A 17,198-nucleotide genomic window follows, 5' to 3' on the forward strand; every position below is an offset into this window, starting at 1 on the left:
AGAAAGGTCTGTATGCAGATAAATGGTCTGTCCCCAGATAAACGGTCTGTATTCAGATAAACGGTCCATACCCAGATAAAGGGTCTGTACCCAGATGAACGGTCTGTCCCTAGATAAACGGTGTGTAGTCAGATTAATGTTATGTATCCAGAAAAACGCTTTGCACCCAGATAATATGTCTAGTATCCTGCTAAACGGTCTGTAAACATTTAATGGCATAACAAAATATTACACATGCTCAAATGATAATGTTGACTCAAAAGATAATTCAGGCTCAGAAAATAATTAAGTCTCAGAAGATAATTCAGGGACAGAATATAACGTGCTTTTAAGACGAGAGAAGTGTCTTAAGTTACTTGAAACTTGGTTGATGTGTTCATCCTTATAACAAGCATCATTTTAGCAGCTTTTAATTAATTCAGATATACCTCATCTCACTCACTAAAGGCAAATATTCGTATATTAATTACTGATTTCAAATAACTTTACAAAGTCAAACACGCATTTAACATGTTTTATTAAGTGTAAAATTGTATGGATAACAATAACTAAAACCAAATGCAATATTATAGTTATTCATTTTTGTTGAATTACAAAAACGTGTCGAAATTATAACATTAAAAGGACATTACAATCTCAAGAAATAACAAATGAAAAACACCAAATGTTGTTAAGGCAAATGCCATAAATACGTGCATAATTTCAGCGTGATTAATACAAATATTCCTTATTAAAAATACTTTATCTCCAAATATCGTTTAAGAGCATAGTAAAGGTTCCATCAGGATACAAAAGCTATACTCGTATGCATAAACGAGCCACACATAATGCAAACATTTTTATCAGCCAACCAAAAGTGAGCATATTTATTTTTGTTCATTTTTTCAACAATAATTTGTTATATACGATAAATCAGATATTCAATTCAATTTTCATCTTGCCTTAGTTGTATCTTCCACAAATGGTGTGAAAAAATATTGTACGCAAAGTGCACTTTACACGGTGTAGGCGAGTACACAATAAATAACGACGCATGCATATGTAGAGGGATAATTACATACAAACAGGCCGATAAACAAAGCACATTTAAATAATAATAATAATCTTATTCCAAACACAACTTAAGCATGAAACTTAATTTAATATAATTACTATTATCGGTAATTCAGACCAGTATGCATGAAAGTGCCCTATTCCTTTTGCAGATATATTCATAAATGTTTTCTATGCTATTGGTCAGCACTCGATGCACCAATATCAGCAAGCATATGCAGTAATTTTCGTGCGCGAGTTGATAGTCCTCTTCCGTTTCCGCCGCCGCTCTGAAGCTGAGCGCTGCGTCCTCCCACAGATTCAGCTCCATCATGGCGTAACCTAGCAACGAGTGGAGGATCGGAATGTCGTAGTCCCAGACTTCTTCTAGGAGGTCGATAAGAGCTACTTCCGCTTCCTCCATCTCCCCTTGCGCCTTGTGACAGAGAATCAGCAGGTACCGCGCGAGGCTTGAGGACGGCAGGCAGATTTCCTCCTGCGTATCCACCTCGTCTTGAAGCAGTTCCGGAAGGGTAACCTTCTCCAAACCGCGGTACACAATATCAGCAGTATTATCATCATTACTTAGCGCCGTCCTCAGTATGCCCACGGCCGCTTGGAAGTGACACTGGCTGTATAAAAAGCTTCCATACTTGACGCACACTTCGGCGTTCGTTTCAAGAGACATCGCTTCTTGGAAGTAAGCCTCTGCGGACTCATTCATGGCCTGCTCCTCGCGATAATCGTCAGCGATGCATGCCTTCACGTAGCAGATCGCCGCCAGGTTCCCGAGGGTCGTGCACATCTCGGGGCCCAGCTGCCCTTTATGGATCTCCCGGAACACCTCTAGGCACTCCTTGTACGACTCGATGGCTTTGTTCACGTCCCCAGCTGCGGAGTGCATGTGTCCCAGCTGATGAAGTGTGCTGATAAGATCCCCCTTGATGTCCTCTCCCATCACTTCCTGCATATCGTGCGCCTGCTCCAGATAGTGGACGGCGTTCTGATACTGCTGCATGCTCAGGTGGGCTTCCGCGGATTTGCTTACCAGGTGGTTGTGAATCGTCATCTCGTCGGACGCGCAGTTGGGGTCAAACACCTCGTCGAATGAGATCTGGCTCTCGCATTCTCCGTACTCGAGCGCTTCGTTATAGAACGTCAGCGCCACCTTGTAATCGTATTGAGCGAAGTAGCAGTCCCCGAGGATCTGTAACACCCGCATAAACTGGCGGCGTTCCCGACTCTTGCACGATTTCATAAGCGATCGGGCGATCGTTAGATATTTCAGAGCCTTTTGCTGCAGGCTCAGAATATTGTATGAGTTTCCCATGACGTACAGTGTCTGGCACACTAGCCAGAATTTTTGTTTATCAAGCCGACACATCGCCTCCCCGAACAGTTCGCAGTAAGTCTCGTACCCTTGGTAGCACATTGACACACATTTGTGGTAGTTTTTCATCTTGTAATACGTAATGCCGGACAAGGACTGAAGCATTCCGTTCAGGAATGTCCGCTTGAACCCATAAGCGCACCGAACCATGTGGAGCGCAGTTTCAAATACGGACGCGGCACGAGGGTACACGTGCAACATGAAACTCGAGACGCCGAGCATACAAAGCACGTGAGCGTTTTCCATTAACGAGTCTTTACCAAAGATATTGTTTGATCGAAACATTCCGAGCGCCTTTTCGTAACACTCCAGCGCTTTGTCATAGTCCTTTTGCATGAAGTGGCAGTCGCCAAGTCTCATGACCGCCTTTGCAAACATTTCAATTTGCTTCTCATCAGCCTCGTACGCATCAAGCAATAGAAGCGCCTCCGAATAACAAGTGAGCGCTTCCTCCACGTTTCTCTCTTCCGAATTAGACGCCAGTGATGACGTCATTTGCGAAATGTGAGATTGCACGGAGCTAGAATTAGACGTGGACTGAGAGTCACCAGCGTCTTTTTCGAAAAAGTCACATATAGCGATAATGACGTCGTTAAATACCGAATCCTCGTGATTCTTCCCGACAATATACCCATTGCCAAGCTCTATCAATGCTACCGCGATTTCGAAATTCGCCTCCTCGTCTTGTAAGTCTCTGTACGTATTGAGCGCTTTATTGAGAAGCACGAGACCAGACGAGGACTTCCCTTGCTTTGACTTTACGGTCCCGAGGTTTTTCATGATCCGCGCACTAAATCTCAGCATCCCCGCCGTGCCGTCTTGTATCGCATCGATTATGTCCAAAATCTTTTCGTACACGACTTCCGCTTTCTTGTATTCCTCTTCATGCACGAGTTTGTCTGCAAGGCGACAAAACGATCGCGCAAGAGTAAGACTAATGCTATGCGCGTGTAAAGGGGATACTATCTCTTTCTTCTCATGTTTCGATTTATGTCTTTTTTCACTCTTTTCGTTTTTCTCTTTCTGAAAAACGTCTTGCGTCTCTTTGGAATAATTATGAATCTCTTTATCGAAATCATCCCTTTTCTCGTCATCTGCAGATACCTGAACAACGCTCTGTAAGTCACAATTCCTTCGCTGATGAAGGAAAAAATCCCAGCCTTCATTTTCGGAATCACTCGTGGCTAGCTCCAATTCCAGAGAATAATCGTTCACAGGCGACGTCTTTTCTTCTAGATCTACCGCCATCTCCTCAATGCCTTTCAAATCACTATGGTCCCAGTCTAGTGAATCTTCTGAATTGTCTGTGAGAACACTTTCCGTTTCTTCGTCGGTAGATTTGCTTCTTGTTGACCTAAGGATCTTTTCGGTGACGCACGTGTGATCCTTGGTTTGCAGACGGTCTTTGCAATAGAATTCAAACTTTGCAAGCCAATCGATAGCGACGTCAACGTCTTCAGAGTTTTGTTTCGCTAGGCCTTTGTCTGTCATCCTGTAGGTCATAGTAGGCGCTAATAAATATTGCGGCATCGTAGAGCTCAGCGGAAACACGTTTCCCTTTCTTTGCTGACCAGGCGTGCTCGGTAATGAAAATGACTGGAAAGGATCAAAGAAATTCGCGTCGTGTTTAAGACAGTTGTACAGCGCCCTTGTGAACGCATCTTCCAAGGGGCGACACTTTAGTTCCGCCACGCGCTTTTGTTCTCGGAACCACTCGGAGACTTCGTTGTCGAGCTGAGTTTCGAGCTCAGAGTCGCAAAATTCAAAGATGTACTGCAGTAACGCGATCGCGTGCATGCACAACCATTGCCACTCCAGTGGATTCGAGCGACACATTCGGCTCCTCCGGATGCAAATGTCCGCCAGGCCGCTCAGCGTCTCTACAAGCATTCGACCGTTGTCTTCCGGTTTCTCCTGTAACAAGAACAAACATTAGCCAGGTTTTGTCTCTTTAAATGCGTTTGCTTTAATCAATTAGTAGCAAAAGAATTGTAGTCGATATTCTATGAGTTAAGAAACGAATGGGACAATGTATTTGAAACGATACACGCGTCTCTTCAAAATTATGGTTCCAGTAGAAGAGAGGACATGGGTAGGCAAAATTATCTTATCATTCAACCTGTGCCTCTTAAAAATAGTGAAACGCGACAGTCAAATCACCGGTGCCATTTCGAAAGAAGAATGTCTGCAATGAAGTAATTGCAACATTATGTTCAACTTACTACGGTGTGGCACATGATTAATTTTAATAAAATCAATACGACCGGATATTGGAAGCCAAACAAAAACCTTGGTGTGTTTTTTTATTCAGATATACCCAAGCGACGATGTGAGGCTAAAGTTGTTGAACCAATGGCAGCGTGTCTACTTTCACCACATGCAAAAAGGACGCAGCTGCTTTACAACAAATATTGCTTACTCACACAATAATGCAAACAGACACTTCTGTACATCTTTCAGTAACAATAAAACGGCAAAACCTTGAAAGGGCGAGTACCGATTTCCTAAGGGCGAATTTGGATTTTCAATCACAAGGTCTACAAGGCGTGCAGCCCTTTTTGGAATTGTACACCCCTGGTCGAAATGTTATAAAATAGCAACAAAAACACTGAATGAACCACATGCAATCGGCAAAACTTGCTACCGCCCCCCCCCGCCCCACCAAAACTGATTCCCTCCTCACACAACCGTCAAAATTGTCCATTAAAGTTTTTAAAAACTGCTTTTTGTTGTAGTGTATAACAAATATACCATTTAGAGAGTTTGAGAAGGGGGCTAGCAGCTGGGGGAGGGGGTAGCAGAAACTTATGCCGAGTGCCGAGTGCAATTGGTATGCACAGGGTTAATTGTATCAAAACAAAAGCACTGAAAAACCGAAGACAGTGTAAATAGTCTGCGGCACGATGAGACTGACCTGGATCTCGTGGTATAACTTAAGGTAGGCTGTTTCCGCCTCGTCAAACCTCGAGGCGTTCAGAGCGTCCCTGCAAGCGTTCAGCATCGCTATCAGATCGTGGCGTGTGGGATTGTTGTCGTCAGATGACTCCGCGGGTGCTCCGCTGTTAATCTGATATGAATTTATAAAATATAATTATATGCATGATTGCAAACGACATAAAAATAATGCGTCTATATACAATTGCCATTGGCTTTCGACACAATCGGACATCAATTGTATAAAGTTCACATTCATATTTTATACATGTCATTGAATGAACATTTGTTCGATACATTTTGAATACTAGATTTTTTTATGCAGAGTTTTGAAACAACGTTCGTAGTGCACGATTTGATTTTGGTTATAATAAAAGCATTCAAGACGTCCTACCATCATACTCCTGCGGCGCTCATGGGCTCCTGAGGCCTGTGACACCTGGGTGGCGAGACGATTGCAGGCGTGCAGGATGCGGCGGGAAGAGGTGTCTTTCTTGGAGACCAGCTTTGGTGAAGTGAAGTGGGACATCTTATACGCATGATTGATGATACCGGGAACACCTGGGGATAACAGCGGATATTTCCGTTGAGCGAACATGTTCATAATGGCGTAAATACGCTCAACAAAAGTTATAACGCACCACATGAAAATTATCACAGGAAGAAACTGCCCTTGTTTGGAAAATCGCTTGAAATGCGCATGTTCTGGTGAGTGGCAGGACTGAAATCGAATTGTTGGCCATCTTGGATAGTTATCTGAAAAAGTAATCTGCAAAACTATAGAGCCGTTTTAATGCTAATTAGCTCTAATACGTTCTTTATTTATAACGAAATAATGATATTTTTGAGCGCAATACCAGTTCATCAAAAACGTAATGTGAATTTCTGGAGTGTACACCAGATCAACAGTTCTTGATTAAAAGATGAAAAAAATGATTTAAAAATATGACAAACTGCAATACACTCTAGATTTAACATTCAATGCGTGGTTAAAACTGTCGGTTTTCTTAATGTTTCATAATAAGTTCATATACTGTAATGCGAAAAAGAAACAAATTTACGTCAGTAAGTTTAGTTAAATTTCAATGTAATTAATTTCAAATGCTTAGAAAGTTACATATACTGAGAACATTTTATAATGTTTTATATTTCGTTGTATTAAATGAGCATTCGCTTTCCAAGAGCAGTTTTGTATGTGTTCTAAAAAAAACAACAGAAAGTGGCATGTCCGTGCGACGTAAGTATCTGAAAATGTTCAGTTGTGCTGAAGATCTGTCCATTGACCCGTTGGTAAAAAATATCTCTAGTCTATATCAGATGGTTTATCATTGGCATATATGTACTGCGACATTACGAGAAAACCATCATCAGCATCAAGAGGCTGTTCATTAATGGCAATAGATGACGTGCCAAAAACAACACGTCGCTCGAGACAGACACGTCACACCCAAACACACGAATAAAAGCATTTGAGGTCATCGCAAAAGAACGGTCGATGCACAAAATCAGAGGTTCCCACTGGGGCCATCGGCAAGGAACGGTCAATGCACAACATTACAGGTTTCAACTGAGGCCATCGCCAATAAACGGTCGATGCACAACATCAGGGTTCCAACTGGGGTCATCGCCAAGGAACGGCCAATTCACAACACTAGGGGTTCCAACTGGGGCCATCGCCAAGGAAAGGGTCAATTCACAACATTAGGGGTTCCATCGTGAATGAACGGTCAATGCACAACCTTAGGGGTTCCAACTGGGGCCATCGCCAATGAATGGTCAATTGCACAGCATTAGGGGTTCCAACCGGGGCGATCGCCAAGGAACGGTAAATGCACAACATTAGGGGTTCCAAACGTATTATTTAGCCCATTCTTACTCACGTGAATGTAAAATGTACACTTTTTGACAACATGGATAACATGAGACATTAAACAAGCACAAATGCAAAATGAATGAATTAATTAATGGACATTTTGAAATATCCTGTTTACGAAATTGAGGCAAGAATAAAACATCAGCCGGAAAAAGCGTGACTTCTTGACCGTTAGTCTACCAGAAATTCGTCAAACAAATATGTGATAAACATCTAACAGTAAATGCCAACAGGTCAAGAACAGATAATTGGTTTTGTTATCATTAAGGTCGCTTCTTCTGTCACGATAAAATATAAAACTTGCATGACCACTCGCAACGAACTTGTTGCACATGGATATGTACGTAATTGATGTGAATGGCGTCATATTGCGCATGTACTACTATGTTTCAGGGTTATTGTAAGCGCTAAATTGTGAAAGTATTGATGTTATATCAATGTGCACGGGTTACCAGTGCATTGAAGAACAAAGATATGCCAAATAACCATCTGATTAACATGCGCCTGTAGAATGATATGGTGCGCAAATGATTCAGAAGTATTGATTCGTAAGATGAAATTTAATAAAAGACGCAAAACAGCGCGTAGTGTTTGCAAAAGAATCTAAGAACAAGTCCCGATTGACTTCTGTATCGATTCAATCTTTTTTGCAAAAGGAAACAGCAATCTTTTGTTGAATATAATCGTTACTAAAACATTATAACGATTTCAAGAAAAGGTTAGTTTAACCCATTTATGCCTAGCGTCTAGAAAAAGGCCTTGGCAAACAGAGTAGACCCAGATGAGACGCCGCATGATGCGGCGTCTCATCAGGGTCTGCGCTGTTTGCTTAAAGGAATTTCTGTAAGAAATATTCTCAATATAGAAATAAGTATAATAGACATCCGTAATTTTGGAAATAAATTGATCCAATTTAGAAGGATGGGAGAGTCCACTAGGCATAAATAGGTTAAGTACAGCGTTATCATTAGTATGTAAGAAACACCTAGAACAGTTCCTAATGACGTGTTATCTAGAGTCCGTGACGTGACGTTTTGTTTGTTCAACCTGAAAGCGAATCTGCAGACCAACGGAAAATACTAAAACATCCTAGAAATTGTTGTCATACAAATATAATAATTAATTTATATTTAAACAAACTTGGCTCTATTTACAGGACGCGTACAACGTACATGCAGGAAAAACAATTGATTTAAACACGTCACTGAATACGTATTTACTGATAACATTGCATTATCGCAGTAGGTTCAACCTAAGTCATACAGTAAAAGGGGGTTAGGGGAAAAAGCAGCAGTATGGGTTAACCGAGAGTGTGATGTCTATGTAGCAAAGACAGCGTATTTGTGTTGATATTTATAGAAAAGGCGTTCTTATTGTTAACATTTATAGAACATTTGATAACTTGTCGTTCAGGTAAGTTTTGTTTTGTGGAATATATGTATTATTACCATCACATACCATCACTAAATTATTTCGTTATTTCGACAAATGTTTGTTCAGGGAAAAAACACCCTGCTAAAATATGTGTTCGCAACGTATAAAACATTTTTAAATGCGCATAATTCGTACCCAGTTTGTTATATAAAATGTATTTCAAGGCAGAAAATAACATTTTTCTTTGTTTTAATATCAATATCAATCTCACGCCGACATTAACCCATTTATGCCTAGCGTAAAGAAAAAAGGCCTTGGCACTAGGCATGCATGGGTTAAATTTGCAATGCAGCGTTCACTTGAATTCAAATGCACTGCTAGTTTGAAACATTATAGCAAAACTATGCCATCTTTTCTACATGGACATCAAAATCTCGCGTAAACCCTTCTGGTAAATAGTTTACGTTCAACCCCTAGACAGTGAGAATGCACAATAATCAGTTAAATTTCCAATTTTCTTCAGGCTTAGAGAGCACTTAATCATACTTTACGAAATTGCATAGTTAACATTTCCGAAATGCATCAGACTCCGGTAAAAACCTATTCTTAGACAGAAAGGCTGACAGGCTTTATATCGAATGATAAATACAATCAAGATCAAATCCTTGTGCAGACATGAAAGTAATCGTCTTAACCCATGTATGCCTAGTAGACTCTCCCATCCTTCTAAATTGGATCAATTTATTTCCAAAATAAGGGATGTCTATCATATTTATTTCTATATTTAGAATACTTCGTTCAGAAATTCCTTTAAGCAAACAGCGCAGACCCTGATGAGACGCCGCATAATGCGGCGTCTCATCTGGGTCTACGCTGTTTGCCAAGGCCTTTTTTCTAGACGCTAGGCATAAATGGGTTAATGTCGGCGTGAGATTGATATTGAAATTGAAAATCCGTCATTGTCTAGATAGAGAAATTATGGTAAGAAAAGACGGAGGCCAATCTCATAATTGCGTACTTCGAGATATGCAATAAGCATGATTAAGGAGGGTTAATCTCATAATTGCGTACTTCGAGATATGCAATAAGCATGATTAAGGAGGGTCTGTTTATATTCGTAGATAATCGATATAAGAAACGAAGCATGCTTTATTCTGTTTGACGTATCCTGGATGTTCAAGATGGGATGCATGCACGTGACTCTTGATCGCTCTAAGCCTCTATCCCCGATTTTAATACTTTGTATGTTTATGTCTATTGTTGTGTTCCATCTTTTGTTTTTGATGTTCATGATATTGTTTTACATAAAAGTCTAGCCGATGCTTAAAAGAATTTCTCTCTTATTAATAATTCAGGACTTAACTTATGGTGATATCGAACTTTTAGTTACGCAATGAGTCATAGAAAAGCATAGCGTTTGCAAACGTCTTTTTCATTATTCATTATCTATCAACGATTAATTGAAACGGTTTTGAACTATTTCTATCCCATGCATTTTTATGCGATAAATCATCAGTTTAGTACATTTACAATACATCATAAAATAATTATATAATTTTAAAAACATAAACACGTTTTAATTTGTGTATGCTGGTTATGGTTTTCTATTTCATGTTTTGTTTCTTAAGAACGGTTTGGAAATCGTATTGAACGTGTTCGCGATTGACCAAAACAAACATTAAATGTATCCATGCTTTATTAGACCCCAATCCGTGGTCCAAATCAAATACTTTAATCAACTAACAGTCATTCCTAGCCTAGCCATGCTTATGCAATATTAAATATGCACTATTGAAACACGCCATTCTGGTAAATGTCGGATATTTAACGGTCTGATAACAGCCAGTTTATGACTACATTGACCTGGAGTACGTACAAACAATAGGCTTACTGTTGTTTATCAAATCTGCCAGCTCAGCAGTTACCGTTGTTTTCCTATCGAATTGCAAATAAATTATTCAGAAATTCGATACAAAACAGCACTTGGATGGGCCAAACTGGAAAATATATACCATGTAAATCAAATAAAAGGAGGCAACACTTCGTTATTGATTAACCTTAAGTTGCTTGTTAAAAGAAAGAAAATGGCGTTTAAAGGCCAAACCAGGCCTTTCATACTGCTGTCAACAATATAGTTCACGATGATGCTTGTATATATAAAAAAAAAACACTGCTTCGCATATGCATCTTACTTGCAACATTTTGGAATATTGGTAACACAAACAAGTAAAGCTGAAATCAGATATACAGACTTAGATACAAGTGAGTCCTTCAAAAGACGAATATTAATCGTCCGTTGATAGATAATAATCATGACCTTTGAGATACTGCCTAATAAGGCCGGTAACCATTGTTTTTGTAGGGACTATTCACAAAACGATGGGACTCTAGTTCATTTACACGGACTTCAAACTAAAAGTGTAATGTAAGAGGTCTCAAAATGTTTCACCGTAAAGCGATCAGAAACGCATTACATGTATGAACGATATCACATTGATCGCGTGAAGTAACACTTGATATGCATTTCAATGGAAGCGTTCTCTGGAATACTGGGTTAAATGTATGTTTTTAAAATGTCGTCAACGATTAGACTGTGCAGTCCGCACAGGCTAATCTGGGACGATAATGACCGCGTTGATAGAAAATTTCGTTAAATGGAGTCTCTTCTAGACGAATTTCCAGTCTAGGCGAACAGTGTTGTCCAATTCTAGCCTGTGCGGAGTGCACAGTCTAATCTTTGACGACACTATGCAAACATACATTAAACCCAGTTTTCCAGAGATCAATTGCCGATTTCTTGACAACGAGGCATATAGCCATCTTTTATGTAACTTAAATGGGTTTGCTTCCATTAAAATGATTCATGAGTTCGTTTATAAACACCAGATCATCAAACTGTTTCGCAACGTAACGGAGCAATATTTTTTTTATAAGTAACATTACAAAAATACGGCAATTTACAATGTTTACTGTAGTTAATGTAAAGTGTGCTTGTTATGCCAATGCACGATGTATTATTTTACATTTTCACAGGTAAAACATCGTGTTCATAATTCAAAAAGGCTGTTTTGATTGGATAGTAAAACCTGTTATTAAACCGACGGATGTTTCGGTTTTATTATAAATATTCACGTATTGATCTGCTCTGTACGATTCAGAATCATTGTTTTGTTATTGCTGGTGTTATTATACAAATATCTATTATATGTTTTGGCATTCATAACATCGCCGACACCACCACGATGCGTAAATTTCAAATATATTCGGATTTTTTTTATTCAAGATGACGCTATATAAAAGATGTCATATTAAACGTAAAACAAATATCGTTATTATTTAGGGCATGTTGGTGTTGTCGATGCGACGACGTTGTGGTAACATTTCCATAATGAAATTCTTCATAGCTCTTAACTTGTCACTAGACGGGTCAGAAATATTAAATGTCATGTTGTTTGTATTATATATTTGATAGTCCTGAAATGATGTTTAAGTAAACCAGCATGGATATTACTTTGCATCGAATGATTTGCATAAGCGAAATTTCGATTTTAAGTTCAACTTGACATGCCCATTATGGTTTAATATTTCTGATATCATATTTCAGGCATTAACTTCGAAAAAGAACTATATAAGTTAAAAGTAGGCCTAACAAGACATGCCATGCACTTGACGTGCGCAGTCATTCTTACGTTCATGCTTCCATGTATAATTTACAACTGCGAACATGAAAACTTTATTCAAATTGGATCTATTTAATGATCTTGTACTCATCCGTTAGCTTTAAAGCTGTGACAGAAATAAGTGGCTATAATAAAATGAAACACTTCCAGTATATTGACCAAAATAAACGATCCCTAGCTCGCACGCAAACCATATCAGGAGGAGCATATTTCACAGTGGTCATAATACATGTTATATATCAAGCAATGAAATAAACACGTTACCCGGTAGTATTTGTCGCAGCAAATGTGGATAATAAAGAACCAAACGGGGAATTTCTTTTTTCCGAAATCATTATGCATGCTACCAGTTTAGGATACAATTTAAAGCGTCATATGTATCCTGACAACCGGACCAGGGCGGCTTATGTAGACATTGGGCGAATTTCTTTCTCGGAACACTCTAATTAGGTTCGGATACAAAATGAAGCATACACTATAGACGGTAAACAAGTATTGTGTAACGAACGCCGAGGGAATAACAAACGTTATGTATATTGATCAGTAGAACACGGACTGTAATATTAAATAGCTTACATATATACATCTATAGCTTGTTAACGCCGTGTACATCGTGAATTTCTGAATAATACAAGGCATTGACATGTCTGTTTTAAAACTGTACCACCAAAGTGCGCAATAGAACGCAATAAAAAGCAATTATAATTAATTGATGTAATTAGAAGTTTTAATTATGTAGTCGCGTTCTAATTAAAGCATATATTACTGTGTCAGTTTTGCTCATTTGCCAGAACCGAACTCCTAATTTGAATGTTATTGTTTATTTTACCAGGTTGTGGTTATATTATGTTTAACCCCGTGATACAAATATTGGTAACCAACATTTAGACATTATATTGATCTCCGAACTATTTTGTTCAAACACAGCTATAAGCTTAAATAGCATTCAAAACATCTTACAATTGTTTCATCTTTTAAATTTTAATGAAACTTGAAAACTAACTTGACATTTGTTTAAGTTCCAAGCTCATCAAGTCACAGAAGGACGAAAATGTTGATATGCCTAATATATATCATAGTATTCTCTGTTTATATATACATTCCAATAATTATGTGCAACTACATTTTGTATATAAAAAAGTTCAGGCGAATCGTTCAAATTTTAATAACGATGGTTTACGTTATCTACAATAAAAATACCTAAAGCATAACAACAATAATAGAAGAGCAATAGTTTTATCATTTTTTACAACAAAGATAACGAACCCGAATGACATGAATAAAAGACATCCAGTCCTTAAACGGAATTTCCATGAAACCAAGGCATTAATTAAGGCAGTTAAACGTTACACGTCCCCTTGATACAAGATCTTTGTATTATGATAATTAAACGCCGCCATAATATCTTCGTTAAATGTTAAGCGATTTTGCGACGTCGTGAGAGTTTTACGGCAAATAATGTGATACGTAATCTATTGGTGGTCGTAAATGTAACATTCTGTATTGGCTATGTCTGAAGCCAAGGTAATAATAAAGACGCGTCTCTCGCAATTGAATTAAGCAAATACAATTTAATTTTGACAAATTTGGATTTTCACAGAAATGGAAATTCTCTTCTTACGATTTAGAGATAAAAGAGCCTACTTGCCTTTTGAATTTGCTTTTAAAAACTCGCTTGTTATATATTTGAAAAGATCTATCTGAAAATAATAACATAAGTATGTATTATTTAACATAAGAAGTTCGTTTCCAAAAGTGATGAAATTTGCAACTGATTTGATGCCCTCTTCAATATAATCTTTTACCTAGAGCGAAATGTGAAAGCACTTTAAGCAAAACGAACACATTTTCGTATACCCACTAACTAAATAACAGCCATGGTATAATATACACAAATGTACATATAACTATATACGTATGCGGGTACATATATGGTTGACTTACATTATTGTTTTATGACATGTATGAATATTCAAAACAATCTTCATGGAGCTCATTCACTAGCCAACCGACACTCATAAACCTATCACTTTTTAAAGCAAAATCAAATTCTACTGTTCTTTTTAAGAAAGTACTGGGCTTCGAAAACGAAATGCATATGTAAATGCTCAAGGACTTATATCTGAACATAAAGCAACTTTGTTTGTCCTAAACTGCCAAAAAATATCAATCACTTCACGATTACATATGAGTCGTGTTCTGTGAAAACTGGTCATAATGCATGTGCGCAAAGTGTCGTCCCAGATTAGCATGTGCAGTCCGCACAGGCTCATCAGGGACGACACTTGCCGCCTTAACATGATTTTTGGTAAGGAGGGACTTCCTTGAAATTAAAAATACCATAAAAGCGGAAAGTGTCGTGCCTGATTAGCCTGTGCGGATTGCACAGGCTAATCTGGGACGACACGTTACGCACATGCATTAAGCCCAGTTTTCTCAGAACGCGGCTCATATTTATAATTGTACAATGCTTACCGAGCTGTACCATTTTGCTTCCTTTAATATTCGTTTCCTCATACCAAATTCGACACCAATCAATTAATGTATATCCGTAGAGAAATACGCACAATCAAGAGTTTCAACTTATCAAATTGTATTTATATTGTGTAATATAAAGGTGATGTAAGAAATAAAAAGTATGCATTCTACGCTGAACATAAAATAAGCACGATTCTATATAACTGCACAAGAGAAACGAAACTTAGATCTGCCCTGAATCCGTATCATAAAGTATTGATAATGAATAATGGAGTTCGGAGAGCCGCAATGCCGCTTCAATATTGACCAATCAAAACGGGATTACAAATGTCACGTGATGCGTAATGTGGATCAATTGGTGAATCGCTGAGGCAAATATGAAAAGTAAATGCAAAGTTTTGCATTTCAAACAACTGTATTTTCTCTTGTTGACACGACCTTGTAGGATCAATGGATGAATCGTTTATAATTTTATTATCGATGTAAGTGATTAATTAAAAACGAAAAAAGTTGTATTATTCTAGATTGCGATGTTGCGATATAATAAGATCTGAGATTAACCATAATTGTCCACAGACGGTACTATAAACCAATTACTAGCACAGTCGCGCGGTGGACGATGTGACAGGGGTGTTGGCAGATACACGTGCCGGTGTCGGTCCAGAATGATGACCTAACATCGTGACTAATTACTTCCTGTCAAGATTAAATTGCAACACATATTTAACCTGGGCGCACAGTTAGTTGGTAGAATTAAGTGTAGCGAACATTTAGGGTTGTTTTATTTGTAACTTGTTGTCGTTTAAGTCGTCATATACCATGAAACAGATAATATATAGTATCAACGTAGTTGAATAGTAATACTCACATTCTCATATAAATTTGCATTTCAAACATTTGTTTTATAGCATAGTTTTTTAGTCCTCAACATATGTTCTGAAACTGAGTACATGTAAACAATGATTAAGGAATTAAATTAATATTTGAACTTTTATATAATGTTAAGTCATCATCTATGCAAGTCGTGTCATGGTTCATCACAACAGATTCACATATTCACCGTTTCCATATTTTTCAATGTAAGCATTCACTAGAGTACAAACTTCGATTTGTTAATCATCACCGTTAAAGATTTTAAACTAAGTATGACAAAAATTAATGTTAACATGACTGTACATACTTGTAAATACATTTGCAATGTATATGTATTCATTGGGGGGTAAACGCCAAATGTATTTCAAAAATGTGTTAGTATCAGTTATTTCACCACTGGAAAAAATATTAGCATGTTTGTAATAAATACTTTTTGAATATGTGACAAATACAAAAAGGTCTATGCGTTGTTGTTAAATTGTACATTTGTCCAAATAAAAATGAATAGTTGAAATTTAAATTTAATTACTGTTTTCACTACTTGTGTGAATCACATGGTTGGCACGATATACGCCGGACATTTCGCACACCGTACAGTCAGCAAGGGCTGGTAACCTATGCATTTATTGTGTTGATGTATGAGACAGGTAATTGGTGACCAGCCAGATGGGTGGCAGTGTGTCATTTTGTGTGATGAATACTGTTGCTTAAGAGAATTCATGGTACGATTATTTTCAATCCCACTGTGCCAATAATCTGATAAAACAACTGAAACGATACGTCCTTTTAAAATGCGCATCTCCCCTATCAAATAAATATTCTCTTGAAAAGTTAAAATCGTATTTTAGAAATTGTCGAATAAAAAAGTCCAGAAGAGCAATTTATGAATCGAATATTTATTTAAGAAATATCCAAGTCCCTCAGACAAAAATCAATCAAATGGCTCTATATGATTGTAAGTTAAGCTTTATACGTCATTGAATTCGATTCGTCAGTTGCTGGGAAATACGAATACAGACGAAGAATAACGGACAGACAGAATGACGCATGAACAAAATGGCGACCGCACAGGCTAATCAGGGACGACACTTTCCGCTTGTATGGTATTTCTTGTTTCAAGGAAGTCCCTCCTTACCGAAAATCAAGTTAAGGTGGAAACTGTCGTCCCTGATTAGCCTGTGTGGACTGCACAGGCTAATCATGGACGACAATTTATGCACACGCATTATTCACAGTTTTCTCATAATACGACATAATTTCTCCCTCGAACAAATGATGAAAACGATCAAATATTATTGATATAATGAATAAGATACACATTGCCATTTAATGACCAATTAAGGGGCTGAAACGGGCCTATCCTCATGCTAAAAAGGTTTGTATTTACCCCTTGAATAACCTTACATTATTATATTAAGCTTTATTGTGAAAATGGTGAAAAGTTATATGTAGTGTTTTTTTCAATAACCCAAGAAAGTTTCATCAAGTTCCGTTTGCTCACAATCTAATTAAGCATTTGTAGTAAACCATTTTTTTTATTAATGTATGTATCAAAAAAAGAGTA

At 37.9% G+C, this 17,198-nt stretch overlaps 1 protein-coding gene across 5 annotated transcripts in view; it reads right to left on the reverse strand.

Annotated features, from left to right (window-relative positions):
• Positions 1-500: 500 nt before the first annotated feature.
• LOC127858034 (uncharacterized) overlaps positions 501-17,198 on the reverse strand; it is a 120,938-nt gene continuing 104,240 nt past the window's right edge. For 4 of the 5 annotated variants that reach the window (XM_052394879.1, XM_052394878.1, XM_052394877.1 and 1 more), the window contains 3 exons: positions 5,751-5,917; positions 5,337-5,489; positions 501-4,336 (listed from right to left, as the gene is read on the reverse strand). In XM_052394879.1, the coding sequence (XP_052250839.1) occupies positions 1,166-4,336; positions 5,337-5,489; positions 5,751-5,917 (3,491 nt within the window). In that variant the 3' untranslated portion in view covers positions 501-1,165. Of the gene's footprint in view, positions 4,337-5,336; positions 5,490-5,750; positions 5,918-14,758; positions 15,012-17,198 lie in introns of those variants that run through there. The other variant, XM_052394881.1, reaches the window with a different exon arrangement.

This window comes from Dreissena polymorpha, chromosome 14, assembly GCF_020536995.1.
Source record: "Dreissena polymorpha isolate Duluth1 chromosome 14, UMN_Dpol_1.0, whole genome shotgun sequence".
Taxonomy (NCBI): domain Eukaryota; kingdom Metazoa; phylum Mollusca; class Bivalvia; order Myida; family Dreissenidae; genus Dreissena; species Dreissena polymorpha.